We start from the raw sequence: 15751 nt of genomic DNA on the forward strand, positions 1-15751 counted from the left end.
TTCCAACACCTTTAACTAGAACATAACAACACAAATCAAATAGTTTAAATTCAGTTTATATTACACAACCTCCGGATAATTCTTGATTAAATATACAAAAATCAAATACCAAAAAACTTGAAAGAACCAAAAACCTAGATAGCATTGTGGTGGAACTTGAAAACCGAGAACCAAACGTCGAACAAAACCAGGTTTATTGAAACTCAAAACCACTTGAAAACCCAACATCGAACAAGATAAGGTTTATTTTCTGTTCAGTTTTGGCTTTAAGCATAAACCAAACCAAACCGATTCATGTCTATCCATATCAAATTTTATTTTATCTTTTAGGTGATTATCTTATACTCATACATACCATGTTATTTGCTATAGAGTTTGACTTATGTTTGAAAGTATATGGTATTCCCAAAAGTTGAAATACCTTTTGTGAAAGCATCTTAACATCATTATAACACTTTAATAAAGCAAATATACGTGGGATATTTGTTTGAAGTCAAATGGGCATTATGGAAATGACATACTAGTACCAAAAAGTTTGGCCATGATCATGATGGGTGGCATTGTGGCATGGGCCATTATTGTGCAACCAAAAGCCAACAGTCGTTCAATTCAATCATCCTCATCCTCAACTCAATTAACCAACTTTCCATCATGCTACAACATCTCATCATTGACTTCTTATATAATTAACTTAAATTCACGAATATTCATGATTTTCAAGTTACCATTTTCCAAAACCAAGCAATACATCCAAAATATATTTAAAACATTATGTAAAAGTTGTGAAAGAATAAGATTGCACGTATATATATTCATTGTTACATAACCATAAAGATAAACATATACCCCCAAAAAAAACCCGGTTCAACTTATGTACATCACCACAAAGGCACAAAAGAAAACAACATTATAACCCAAAATACAAAATCATGAACCCTAATTCCCAAAACCATTTATTCCCTTTACACAATTATATTTCCCTCAAACCCTTCACCTAGGTCTCGGTTGAACCGGTCGAACCAAATTAGCCTGAGACCGAGTCAACATCTGAGTCATTGATGGAGTCTGATACGATTGAACCAGGCTCGAACCATCGGTTGAGTCCCCACGAGCTGTGGCTCGTTGCCATGAATGTGAGCTCAAACCCGATAAGATATAAGCCCGACCCGATGCCTCGTATACATGTCGGCTAGCCATCCTCTCTTGCATTTCCTTAAGCTCAGCATCTAGAGCCATACAAAGCCGGTCTCCTGACCTAGCCGACACGGTTCCCGATAGAACCGCCCGACACCCCTCGAGTGCACCCACGGCTCGTGTCAAATCACCTTCTTCCGCTGCTTCTCTCGCTTGTACCATGGCTTCGGCTGCTTGTAACCGGTTCCTTTGTCGATCAACTTCAATCGAAACGACGTTTTCACTCCCGACTTTTTCCGGTCTTTTAATCGTAACATCTTCGGTTTCTAATTTCACGGTTTCCTTCGTGAAGGGATCGGTGTAATAGCAACGTACTTTGAATAACGAAGAAGTCAACTCTTTTTCTTTTGGCACGTTGACCGAGACGAGAAAATCGCGTTCCTCATCCGCGTACATATCGCCCACATCGATGATGCCGGATCTTCGATCCGGCATCAAGTGATTCTTGTAGCTTCCGGCTTTTAAAGATTTAAGACGAATTCCAGGGTTTTCGGTTTCGATAATCAGTTGTAAACTTTTCACCACAACACTCAAAAGTCCACCAATACATTGAGCAAATGCATCTTGAATCACACTTTCGGTTTCAATAAACGAAAATGTCCCCCCGGAGATCTCGGAAATCGAATGCATCAATGACGCATCGTGATCCGTTCCAAACCCGAATGTATGGACCGGAATCTTGATTCCGGTTCCGACCCCAGGAAGAAGTAATTGATAGTTTAACCGGTTCTGGCCACCGGAATTGGAATTGGAATTGGAACTGGCGATTACAGGTACGGTATAAGTATCTTGTCCATCGGATAACAATATTATACTCGCGACCGGATTTTTCTCACGGCGGTCTTCCATCACTTTCCTACCCTTCCTCAACCCTTCGGCGATATTCGTGCCGCCGTTTGCCGCCAGAGAGTTAACGGCTTGAAGCGCGTGTTGCTTCCCGGAATCCGACATTTTCCGTAGCGGAAACAACCGGCGGGCAGTGGAGGAGAATGCGATCACCGCCAGCCGGTCCGCGGGCCCAAGGTTTTGTATCACAAAACCCATAGCCCGTTTAAGTAACGCGAGCTTTGTGCCCGCCATACTACCACTTATATCAAGAACCGTTACAAGGTCAACCGGGGCCCGTGGGGCCCGGTTGACCACAGTTTGACCGGGGTTGATTGAAGTAGAAACCGGAGCTTTTAGGTGGATCAAAACTGTAAAATCATCGGTGGTGGTGAACCGTGGGACCGCCGGAACTTCGGTGTAAGTTTCCAATTTTACCCTTTGTGAATCTGATCCATTTGATGTGGTTGTTGAAGATTGGAGATCTAAGGGTTCATCATCGTTGAAGACCGGCGGCTCGTTCGCCGGAAAAACAGCAGCGGTGACTTGGCGGTTGGAGTTGTGTTGCGGCGGAAACTGGCGGATCACCGCCATTACCGGATTATTTAAACCGGTTGAAACTTGTAATGGGACTTCTTTCCATTTTGCTCGACAAATTGGACAGATTTGGTTGCCATGTTTTACATTTGAAGAAATACACTGAAAATGGAATGAATGCGAACATTCTGCTGTGAAAATTGCTTGACCTTCTCCCCTTTTCATTGATGTCAAACATATTGTGCATTTCTGAAAATTGACATGAGTCGAGTTAAAAATATGAAAAATAATAACTTACTTCCATTTCATTTTTATATATTGTCTTTTTCTTAATACTTTACAAAAAGACTGTTTTTATGTTGTAATAAGAAAACAAGAACGATTTTGCTACTCCTACAACTGTCATAAAAGTCAAAAAACATCAAAAAGACACGAACAAAAGAACAAAACAACCGAATCGAACATAGGGTTTGACGTAAGTTTTTGGTTGTTTTTAGAAATTCCGTCTTATTGTTTAATTCTTTTAGTTGATTATTAAGTTAAAAAGATAACACAGTCAACAAATGAGGCCGTTTACTTTTTGCACGAGGGGTATAATTATAATTATAATTATAATTATAATTCTCTTATATTGACAATGAAATGTAAAATGTGAACAAATCCCCGAAATAATTATAATATATAAAGAAGATGTCATGTTTCAACGATTAATTAATTGGTTTAGAGGACCATTTATTCGTTAGACAAAATCAAAATTTAAATATAGTATATGATGTTCTTGCTGAGAAATAAACAAACCATCAAGTTTCTTCTAAATTGGCGTAAAAACAAATAATATTGTTTTGTTGTATTGTAATAAATAACTTTTTTCATTGGTTTTTGCTACATCCTAATTTTTACTTTTTTTAGGCTTCCTGTTATAATCTTTTTATTTTTCTTGGTTTTTGTTACGTCCGAACTTAACTTTTTCTTCGAATAATAATAAGGTCAAAATTAATAAAGCAGGCAAATTTTCAAAAGATAAATCTTGATTATGAACGCAAATTTCAAGAATAGCTTCTAAGTAAAACAGAAGAGTATACAAAATCTAACCCGACAAAATTAAAGAAAGAAAAAAATTATATCTCAATTCTTTGTTTCATAAACATTTTAATCGAGAGAAAAATTAAAACACCCACATGATGATATGAATATGAAACTCTAAGTATAGTTGATTAGATAAAAATTTAGAAAATGAGGAGTATTAAGAACAAACCTTAGAAGACCTGCTAAAGCTTTTAGACAAGCGTAAGGCCGGAGACCACGGCCGAGGAGCAGTGGCAGAGCCTCCGAGGCTCCGCTGGTCAGACGCCGGAGACAACAACGCAGCGTCGGAGCACCTCTCCGATTGGGGTGGCGAGACGTCTGCATCAGCCGGAGGCACATATACACACAAATTAGAACCCAAAGCCATCTTCACTTTCCTCCATTTACTCCCCATTTCACCAAATCCGTTGGAATTAAAGAAGATCTGGAAGTGGGTGATGAGCAGGATTAGGTGAAATTGAAGGTGATAAATGGGGGTCGAAGAAAAATTGGGGAAAATAGGTGAATAGCACGAAAACCTAGAAGGGGTTTTAAAGAGGTGTGGAAGGCTATGACTGAAGAAAAAGGGGGTTTACAATTCAGAAGATAATGAATGGTGATGGGGTTGATTTTACAAGAAGTGTGTACTCTTCTTGGCGGGCATTTATTGAATTCGATAGAGGGGAGAGGAAGAAGGGAAAGAAGAATGATCTCCTCTTTCTATGTCTATTTTCTTTTTATGGGGTATTTTGTTGACTTTGGGTTTTTGAGTTTGTGGGGAATATTATCGGAATAGTACAAAAGCTTTACCCTAAATTCCCATCCACTAATTTTTTTATTTTTTTATATTTTTTTTATTTTTTAATTTTTTTTTAGTATTAGTAAACAAACTAGCAAGAAACTAAAGAAACTTACAAAGTACAAAGCATAAAACGGAGAGCTACACCAATCAAACTGATTAACATAATTATAAAAAGATTTATACTCAATCCAATTATACACGTTAATAACGGGATATCAACCGACGTCTTTAAGGGAGAGCTCCTCGAATTATTGAACACCAAATTGTTACGAGCATTCCAAATCACCTGAATCATTGTATAAATAGGGTTAAACCAAGTTTCTTCCTTTTTTTTCCATGAGTTTGGGCATTCATAACTTTTAAAATGGCCTATCTACTTGAGGGAGGAGAAGAAAACATCAAACTTCACTTGTGTAGCCAACTCGATACCTATACCGAGTAAGAGCACTTGAAGAAAACATGACCGATAGTTTCTTCCTCATCATTACAGAAAGGACAGGTAGTGCTATTTAACGAGACTCCAGACAACAACAAACTATGAGCCACCGAAATCCTGTCAAGTAACATGCACCAAACGAAACAGTTGATCTTGATGGGTACCCAACTGACCCAAAAAATATTTGTAAATAGTTATCCACCACAATCTTATTATCCATAAATCTTCTGCATGACTTAAACTCCCCGAGACATCTCCTTTCTAGATCCACTTATCTGGATCAGAAGATAGTCTTAAATCTACCAACAAATAACTCAATATCGAAAGTTCAACTGATTCCTTCCCTCTTATTGGGTCTCTCTTCCACAACCATTGAAAGTTTACTCATTATCAAAAGACAACCTTTTGGATAGATAATTTTTTAGAGATTCAATGTTATACAAGGATGGAAAATAGTCCTCAAGGATGACATCCCCAAACTACTTATCTTTCAAAAAATAAGTGGAATTTCCAACTCCCATATTTCTTTCGAACAATTCCTCATATATCAACGCTCCAATCTTCCAAAATCCATATAACATTGTAAATTGAAAGCCATGTACCCGGAATCCCACTCTTCGCAAAAGATTTACCGTCAATTTCACTAATATTATGAAATGCTTTGATGCATGACGATCAAAAGGAATTGCTTTCCACTTTCAAACGTTACAACCATTTTACAAGGAGTGATAGATTTAAGGATCTAAGACACCCTACCTAAGACCACCATTATATTTTGGCTGAATCACAACATTCCAAGCCACCTAATGGATTTGTCGGTTGTCAAATTCACCATAAAGAAGCCTTCTTCTAACACCATCCAATAACTCGATAACCTTTTTAAGGGCTTTAAAGAGAGCAAAGTTATAAAGAGGAAGGTTGCTCAAAACATAATTAACAAGCGTGAGTTTACCCCCAAAGGAAAGATTCTTAGCTTTCCGTATTGAGAGCTTGTTTTTGAATTTCTTAATAATAGGAAGACAATTCCTAGTAAGCTTCATGTTTGCACCTATGGGAAGACCATGATAGGAAAATGGAAAAATAATGGCCTCATAATTTAAAATATTAGGAAAACGGTCAATATCAATAAACTCCACTCCTACTCCAAAGACCTTACTATTAGAGAGATTAACTGTCAACCCGGAAGCTAGATAAAAGCATCTTAGCATTCTATTTAAATTGATGAGATTAATTTCGGATCACTCTCCCACAAAAGTTATGTCATCCGCATAAATAATGTGAGATAGATAGGGTTCGTTATTAGGTTAGGAGATACCTTGAAAGATATGATGTAACATCCAAAATTTCGAGGCCAAAAATTTCATTTTAAAATTTAACATGTAATAAAGCGTGTTACTAAAACATTGTCAAAGTGACATTAATTATAAAACATAAGGTTATGTCTCAAAACAATATCATCGGAAACAAAGAAAATCAGATTACGATCCCAGAAAAATCCAGTGCGGAAACCATGTGTGTGATGTGTCGTTACGCCGCCGGCTCTTTCCCCTTTGACGAAGAGGTACCTGAAACCACAACTAAAACTGTAAGCACGAAGCTTAGTGAGTTCCCCCATCATACCACATAACATATAATATCATCGGTATCTTTCAACCGGTAACAGCCGTCGGTATCTTTCAACCGGTACTCATCATCGGTATCTTTCAACCGGTACCGGGGACTATCTCACCCCCTATCGCTAGCATACAATAACGAGATATGAACATACAGTCTAGCATAACTGGGTACTGACCTACCCTACTGTCCTAGAGACCGATGTCAGGGAAAACTAATTCCTACTACACACAGCATATCATAAAGGCATATCTCACAACCAAAGCGCATAACCAAGCCAAGATAATTATCATGAAGACAATCATCTACTAGATACTCCTTTTTGGTGGGCCGGCATTGTGGCCTTAGACCCACCCCAACTGGAAGGTAACTCACCTCAAAAGGCTGGCTGCTGAAAAGCTGACCCGCAAATGTTCGACTGCTGCTCCGGTGATCCTCCGGCTATATTTCCATAAAACACTTAATCAGACATTGATACTATTCCTAGGGTAAAATGACTATTTTACCCCTGACCGATTCCAAACCAAAGTCAATTCAAAGTCAAAGTCAACTTCCAGTTGACCCGGCTCGCCGAGTTGGCTTTCCAACTCGTCGAGTCCATATCCAGTCGATTGTCCTTACTCCCGTCTCTTCTCGTCGAGTTAGGCATTGACTCGTCGAGTTCTCTTCCTAACTGATACTCAATGGTCCTTCATCCGACTCGCCGAGTTGATCTTCATCCGATGAACACTCTAGACTGTGACTCGCCGAGTTGTATGAACAACTCGTTGAGTCTGTTCTTGAGGCAAGAAGATTGCCTTGGACCCGCCGAGTTAGGGCATTGACTTGCCGAGTCCCTCCATTGTTGAGTCTGGCTTCCGACTCACTGAGTCCACCTATGGCTCATTGCTCTATTCATGTACTCGAAAGGGGAAAAATCGGGGACTCACGACTCAACTCGCCGAGTCCGAAGAACAACTCGTTGAGTCGCATACATGCAATCTCTATACACTCGATTCTGCTTGAATCCAGTGCATTCCATTCATAGATCTGGGTTCCTAGGGCTCGATTAACACGTAAAGTTTCTAACTTTACGTGTATATAATCATCAATGGGGATTTTAAGGCTCAAAACACACTAAAAGGGGTAGATCTAGGGCTTTCATGCAATATGGCCCCATAAAGGTATTAGATCTAGGCTCCTGGAACTCGAACATAGCCAGATCTAGTGGCTATTCAACCCATTATGATCCCTATTCTACTATCAAGCTTGGAAATGGCTCAAAGATAGCTTTAATGGTGTTCTAATGGGGATTTGAGCATAGAAACAGAATAGATCCGAATTGTACCTCAATGAACTCTGGATTAGGTCCTAGATCCTTGCTCTTCACCTTCTCTTTTGGTCTTTCCTTCCTTCTCTTCTTCAATCTTCAAGGAACAAGCACAAAAACACTTCAAATCACAAGGAGAGGGTTAGGGTTCGGTATAGGATGCTCTGAGGGTGAAGGATACTAATTTGGGGCGCATAAGGGGGTTTAAATAGGGTGAAAACCCCTTAAATTAGGGTTTCTTCCAGACCGGTGGACTCGCCGAGTCTAGAGTATGGACTCACCAAGTCGCTAAATTAAACGTGCTCAATATCCCATCCCTACTCGGCAAGTCTAGCCCACGACTCGTCGAGTCCAAGGCTAAAAATGTAAAATACTCAGATAAATCATACATACCAGGAACCAGGTGCTACATATGATGATCACAAGCTTCCTTAAGAGCAACTATAAGTCCCAAAAGTCGCTTGACGTATCAATCTAATCCGCTTGATGGTGCGGAATCCCAATCAAGAGAATGATGCAAGATCAAATGGAGAAGAAGAAGAACTCAATGAATATGTGATATATTGATGATATGAATGACAATCCTTACACAAGATTCACACATACTAGTTCTCTCTCTAACTTTCTCTCTCTAGCACACCTTGATTTACACACACTTGACCGTAAACTCCTCTTCCATCTAACATCTACTGACACTATTTATAGGGGAACAATAGCCTTAAACGTGTTTACTACCGTAAACACATTTACAACCATAAACCCAAGGCTATTTTTGGTCCTAGACCAAAAACTACAATTGCCTAGAAAAGTAAAGTATAAAGCGTATTTTAGACCCAACAATCTCCCCCTTGGTTTATAACTTTCTTTTCTTTTTGATCTAACAAACTCCCCCTAGGATTGTAGCCTGCATTTCTTCTAGATCTTCACTCTGAGCTTGAATTCAACATTTATCTTCGATTTCTTCACACGTTAGGTGAGGAGGCTTCTTGAAATAAAACCCAAAACTATTTTCGCCCAAGACTAAAAACAATAAATGCTTAGAAAAGCAGAGTATAAACCATATTTTTGACCTAACAATCTCCCCCTTGGTTTATAGCTAAACAGAGTGCATGTTGTAAGTGTGCTTGTGGAAACAATCAGATACAAGGCAAGGACGTGCTACCAGGGGCAAGTAGAAAAAATTCATACGTGAAGAAAAAGACGTGTTTTCACTGTGGAACACTTGGACACAAGTCCAGAAATTGTCCTAATCGTGCATATGTTCCCTATTACGCACAAGGATGGCGGAACACACCAAGAGGGAGATACCCCAAAAGAAACCCTTAAAGGTCACAATCGCGCAATAGTGACTGGAACGCGTAAAAGGCTAAAAATCCAACTCCCAAGGTCAAGAAGGGAATGTCGGACAAGAAGTCCAATTCAAGAGATGATCCAATGAAGCCAAGACTGGTTAGGTCAAAGCCATCTCGACAGCTGACTTCAAGTTCAAAAGCAAGTACCGAGCCACCCATCCGACCGAACAAGAAATGGGTTAAACCCGACTATAGATGGGTACCAAAGGTTCAATATCCCAAATCTTTAAATGATTCTAACATTTCTTCATCTTCTGTTTGTGATAAACAGGACATGTCATGGGAGATAGTACCTTGCAAAGATGACAAAGGTCAAACCAGTTTCAAAATGGATTGGGTTCCAAAGAACAAGTAATTTTGCACTCTGTGCTGGAGCAACTATGGAGGCATATCATCAGACTTCAGTTTGTTGGTAGTGGTTGATCCAAGCACATGATAGGGGACATCTCTCAATTGTACAACACTCAGAACTTTCAGTGGGGATATGTGTCCTTTGCGGGAAAGGAAGAAAGGAAAGGATCACACATGGGGTTTGTGCTTAACAATGTGAAGAATTTTCAGATCTGTTCTGAGATTGGAATATGCGTGCTATTCTTAGACCTTCTGGATGCAAATTCAATTGGTGGCTTACGGTTTGAGTTTTCTTCTTGATACTCCTGAGTTTTCTCTTACAATGATTCGTTTCAAAGAAAACTTTTTTGTTTTTCGTTTGTAGGTATTGTTTGGGAAGTGATATGAAGGCTAGTGCTAAAGGGCAATCTGAAATTTGTGTAATGCACTAAAGCCGAATTGTTTAGACTTTGTGCTCAATGTGCTGGTAGGCACGAAGGATTCAAAAGGACTAGACTTAGATTGATAAATGAAAGGACTTCACTTTGTGGAACTAGTTAGTTCCATTTGGTCTGACAATACGATGCTCGGGTAGATTGAGCAGTGAGATATACATGGGAACTTGCGGGATACACTCAGTGGCGAATCTAAAATAGAATAGTATGTGGTTCCTAATTAAGTGAAATTAAAAAATCTTAAAAGTAAACAATCCATGTGATGAATCGGCTCGGGTCGATCCAGTAAAAACCAGTCTACCTGGCCTCTAAAACTAGATTTTTGTAAAAGAAAAACATTTATTTTGCACGACTAAATCTCTTTTTTATTAAAGAGTTCATTTGCGATAATTATTTTTACAACCAACAATATGGAATGAGTTGTGTTGCTTTTCAACTTTCATTATAACCATCCACCATCCATTTTATAATATCAAATAATTACATCTCTTTCTTTTTATCTCTTATATGGGATAAGTTTTGATAAATATTAACTCTTTGTTTTGTAAGTTTAAATATAAACCCACCACCATTTCTTTCATTTATTTGTATTTTTTATCTTGTCAAAAATAATGTAAGGTAGGTCATATTTTTTTCTCAAGATGGTTCTTAAACTTTATTCAATATAGTTAATATATAAAACTAAAAAAATAGGTGGGTCCTAGGACCCACCTTTTCTATTTGGATATACGCCCTTGGATACACTAAGAGTTAATTATCTAGAACTGTGGCTCAACATTTCCTTGATGTATGGACTCATGTCCTTAATTATGGTATTGATAGGGCGACTGGGGGTTCTAATAAAGTAGGTCTGTAGAAAATTATTTTCTTGCTTTCTGTCTATCAGTCATATGTTGCTTCCTTTGCGTGATTGGAACATATTCGACCTGGAATGCAACATATGCAACTCTATCTCTATGCATATACTTATCTATGAAATTCTTTCTATTTATTAGTCATATGTTGTCCCCTCTGCGTGATCGGAAGATCCGATCTGGGACACAGCATATACACCCTATTATCTCTCTAACCCTCTATCTATGTTAGTCATATGTTGTTCCCTCTACGTGATTGAAAAACATCCGACCTGGGATACAACATATGCATTTATATATCTAACTTCTCTCTTAATGATTGAATACTCACCTAAAGTAAGGAGTTCTATGGAAGTTCTTGATTACCGGGGTATGTCGGGAAGTGAGAAACACGTTCTAGTACATCTAAAATTGAATCATTTAATAGGTTGTCTGTAGATCTTGCTGCTAAATTTAAATGGACAACAATATCCTTGGTCGTTGTCATGTAAATGGTCCAATTAGGAATATAGGTACAATGTCTTGTCACTTATAATCTGTCCAATTTGTCGAATATCATTTGTGTTTAAATGGACTACAATACCAGTGATTGACCAGATCTATTCATGCAGATGTGTGCTGATAAAGGATATTGAATTGCCTTACAACTTTGATCCCAATAGTCTTAAATTTAGTAACTATTTTCGTTTTTGTTAAATTTGTTCATAGTTTTTCTCTATGCACAAATTTATGGGGAGAATTAAATTTTTTAAAAAAATCAAACAAAAATCAGAAAAATTAAAAATCCAAAAATAGTGTTATTTCTTTATTGCTTGTTTAGAAAATATGAAAAATCCAAATATATATATATATATATATATATATATATATATATATATTGTGTGCTAAGTTTTCTTTTAATTTGTTTTTTATCTCAAATTTTTCTTGGTCTTGAAAAGTGAATGCAGATGTAGATCAGACTCATAGAGACTGTATCGACATTTTCCGAACCAAGGCTTCATCCGTGATCATTGAACAATTCTTATTCGAAGGAACAAGAAATAAAGATTATTCTTTCAATTTTCAATCTTTCAACTCCATAAGCAAGGTGAAACTACACTTGAAGATTATGTGACAGATTGCATTGAAGCCTCCTCAATCAATTTGTTGCTATCTATCTACCTGCTGAAGTGATCCAAAAGATTTGATCTCTCTGATATTCTCTCTGAAGATTCTCAAGCTGAAAGCGTAGATTTTCAAGAATCCTTTCAAGAAGCCTCCACAACCAACGTGCGTTCAAAGTCAAATTTTGAAGAATTGCCCAACTGCTCAAGATGATGTCACTCACATAGAAGATTCAGTTGTTTATCTCGAAGTTGTGAAGAAATAGAAGACAAAAAGTTGAAGTTAAGCTCCAAACGAAGATCGACAAGAAAAGCCAACTACATTTTTAGGGAGAGTTTGTTGGGTCAAAGGAAAAGAAAGCTATAAATCAAGGGGGAGATTGTTGGGTCAAAAATATGGTTTATACTTTGCTTTTCTAAGCATTTATTGTTTTTTTTTTATCTTGGGTGAAAATAGTTTCGGGTTTTATTTCTTTTTTTTTTTAATTTTTTTTAATTAAAAATACTGACAATCAAATGGGTTTACAGCCGTAAACGAGGTTTACAGCTGAGAACAGTTCACAACTAGGTTTACGGTCAATCAAGGGTTTATAGTCAACACTGGTTTGCGGCCGAGAACGATCAAATTCCAATTTACAGCTGAAAACTCAAACAGTTTACAGTCGATAAAACATTTACAGCTGTAAACACAAGTAGATTACAGCCAAGAAAACGTTTACAACTGAAAACTCAAGTAGTTTACAGTCGAAAACACACATATTTTTGACGAAATGAACGATTTCCAGCCGATTTTCGATCCTTTTAGCCTTGAATTCACAATCAGCAGCAATAACCCAGCAACAACAACAGTAGCAATGAACGATTTGCAATATGAAGCTTGAACAACCCAGCTTAAAAACATTTTCTACATGTTACAAACAACTTAAAAATATTTTCTTTGTTGAATTTTGATAGGTAGAAATCATGTTATAGTTTACTATATTTATATAATTGATTTTGGTAGTTTACCACCACCATCTCTACCACCTCCCACTGCCACCATATTCTTATATGAATAATTAATTAAGTTATACTTATTAATATATGAATACATTTATTTGTGTATGTGTGTGTGTGTGTCTCTCTCTCTCTCTCTCTATATATATATATATATATATATATATATATATTGTGTGCTAAGTTTTCTTTTAATTTTGTTTTTTTATCTCAAATTTTTCTTGGTCTTGCAAAGTGAATGCAGATGTAGATGAGACTCATAGAGACTTTATCGACATTTTCCGAACCAAGGCTTCATCCGTGATCATTGAACAATTCTTATTCGAAGGAACAAGAAATAAAGATTATTCTTTCAATTTTCAATCTTTCAACTCCATAAGCAAGGTGAAGCTGCACCTGAAGATTATGTGACAGACTGCATTGAAGCCTCCTCAATCAATTTGTTGCTATCTATCTACCTGCTGAAGTGATCCAAAAGATTTGATCTCTCTGATATTCTCTCTGAAGATTCTCAAGCTGAAAGCGTAGATTTTCAAGAATCCTTTCAAGAAGCCTCCACACCCAACGTGCGTTCAAAGTCAAATTTTGAACAATTGCCCAACTGTTCAAGATGATGTCACTCACATAGAAGATTCAGTTGTTTATCTTGAAGTTGTGAAGAAATAGAAGACAAAAAGTTGAAGTTAAGCTCCAAATGAAGATTGACAAGAAAATCCAACTACATTTTTAGGGGGAGTTTGTTGGGTCAAAGGAAAAGAAAGCTATAAACCAAGGGGGAGATTGTTGGGTCAAAAATATGGTTTATACTTTGCTTTTCTAAGCATTTATTGTTTTTTTTTTATCTTGGGTGAAAATAGTTTCGGGTTTTATTTCTTTTTTTTTAAATTTTTTTAATTAAAAATACTGACAATCAAATGTGTTTACAGCCGTAAACGAGGTTTATAGCTGAGAATAGTTCACAACTAGGTTTACGGTCAATCAAGGGTTTATAGTCAACACTGGTTTGCGGCCGAGAACGATCAAATTCCAATTTATAGCTGAAAACTCAAACAGTTTACAATCGATAAAACATTTACAGCTATAAACACAAGTAGATTACAACCAAGAAAACGTTTACAACCGAAAACTCAAGTAGTTTACAGTCGAAAACACACCGATTTTTTACGAAATGAACGATTTCCAGCCGATTTTCGATCCTTTTAGCCTTGAATTCACAATCAGCAGCAATAACCCAACAACAACAACAGTAGCAATGAACGATTTGCAATATGAAGATTGAACAACCCAGCTGAAAAACATTTTCTACATGTTACAAACAACTTAAAAATATTTTCTTTGTTGAATTTTGATAGGTAGAAATCATTTTATAGTTTACTATATTTATATAATTGATTTTGGTAGTTTACCACCACCATCTCCGCCACCTCCCACCGCCACCATATTCATATATGAATAATTAATTAAGTTATACTTATTCATATATGAATACATTTATTTGTGTATGTGTGTGTGTCTATATATATATATGATTTATTCTGTCGGGCGGGTATGCTGGAACGTTTAAGCTGACGGGTTTTAGCCATAAGAACATCCTATGTGCTCATGCAAACCCTAATGCTTGGATCTAGGTTTCTCTATTGTACATGCATTCATCCAAGACTTTAAAACCTAGATCTAGCATGTGATAATCAATATTAACATAAGAATGGGGTTTAAACCCTCAGGAGCGATCTCACCTACTACAAGTTCCCTGGTCTTATCTCGGCCTTCCTCGGTTCGGGTACGGATCCTTTGCTTTCAGTAGTACGGGACCATACTACCTTCCACATCTATCCGTACCTTCTTCAAGGATTGCCTTGACTCCACCAGGTCCCTTTCACTACCGCTGATCACTGCTATACTCATCCTAGGCTTGCCCTAGGAAAATCTCTAACTCCACTCTACCCGGTCCTCAGCTGCTGAAGGTCTCCTTGTAATGCCAGTTAGCCATTACCTGAGTACCATCACATGTGGTGAGGCTCAGATAATCCTTCGAGTAACAGACTCGTCTCTACAACGGTTAGACTCAGACAAGAGTTGCGCAATAGAGCCAAATCCAGCACTCTAAGATTATCCAACCTTGATCACATGTGATGTGACGTATTCACCTAATGTCTAACTCCCATCACTCAGATTCCCACGAAGCACAAAGTAAGCAACATTCAGACCACAGGAAACAATCTCAAGCAAATCTGTTCTCACAGAGAGAAACTAAACTAGCATACAGTGCTAAACTCATACTATCAGGCATAACCTAAACAGGCTATCCTACTGTTGTCCACTCAATTCTAGCATGCAGTTTTCATACACTGAAGCCCATAAAGCAGGCACATAAGGCATCACTCCCAGATCCTTAGTCATATTCTAGCATGTTGTTATACTAAAACTGATAAACATAACATAAACTTGTATGGGTACTTTGGGGAATACTTACTTGAGCTCGGTCGGTCGCGCACATCACACACTTCGTTCCTTCTTAAAATTCTTTACTTAGCTTTTCCGAAAATCTTTTCTTTCTTAAAATCTTTTAATCCCTCGATTTGAGTTCAGACACCCCCAAAGGTGTGTCCGAATCCCTCAAACCAGGGCTCTGATACCAACTTGTAACGTCCCAAAAATACGAGCCAAAAATTTCATTTTAAAACATGCACTTATCAAAACATTAGGAATGCAACGTTCAACGATCATATCATTTCACAAAAGATATTGTATATCTGGAAACCATTTTTATAAAACATAAAAGTGTCAGAGTACAAATCCCCAGGAAGATCTCATAATGCGGAATACAAAACATGTGTGTGATGTACCGCTACCGTGCCAGCTCCTTGCCCTTCGAAGAA

The 15751-nt window shown here is 37.6% G+C and overlaps 1 protein-coding gene across 1 annotated transcript; it reads right to left on the reverse strand.

The window, feature by feature from the left end:
- Window positions 1-780: 780 nt before the first annotated feature.
- Window positions 781-4361, reverse strand: LOC145072646 (E3 ubiquitin-protein ligase WAV3-like). The gene is made up of 2 exons (XM_079019111.1): window positions 3812-4361; window positions 781-2805 (listed from the first exon to the last, which is right to left on the reverse strand). The coding sequence occupies exons 1-2, from the start codon at window positions 4034-4036 to the stop codon at window positions 991-993; spliced, it is 2040 nt and encodes a 679-aa protein (XP_078875237.1). The 5' UTR covers window positions 4037-4361; the 3' UTR covers window positions 781-990.
- Window positions 4362-15751: the final 11390 nt, after the last annotated feature.

Source organism: Lactuca serriola, chromosome 9 (assembly GCF_051521515.1).
Source record: "Lactuca serriola cultivar US96UC23 chromosome 9, Lser_US96UC23_V15, whole genome shotgun sequence".
NCBI lineage: Eukaryota > Viridiplantae > Streptophyta > Magnoliopsida > Asterales > Asteraceae > Lactuca > Lactuca serriola.

Excerpts from the sequence above, each read along its gene's own strand:
- LOC145072646 (XM_079019111.1), bottom strand. The coding sequence starts at position 4,036 with ATGGGGAGTAAATGGAGGAAAGTGAAGATGGCTTTGGGTTCTAATTTG. Across the intron at positions 2,806-3,811 it reads GCTTTAGCAGGTCTTCTAAG|AAATGCACAATATGTTTGAC; the intron begins GTTTGTTCTTAA and ends GTCAATTTTCAG.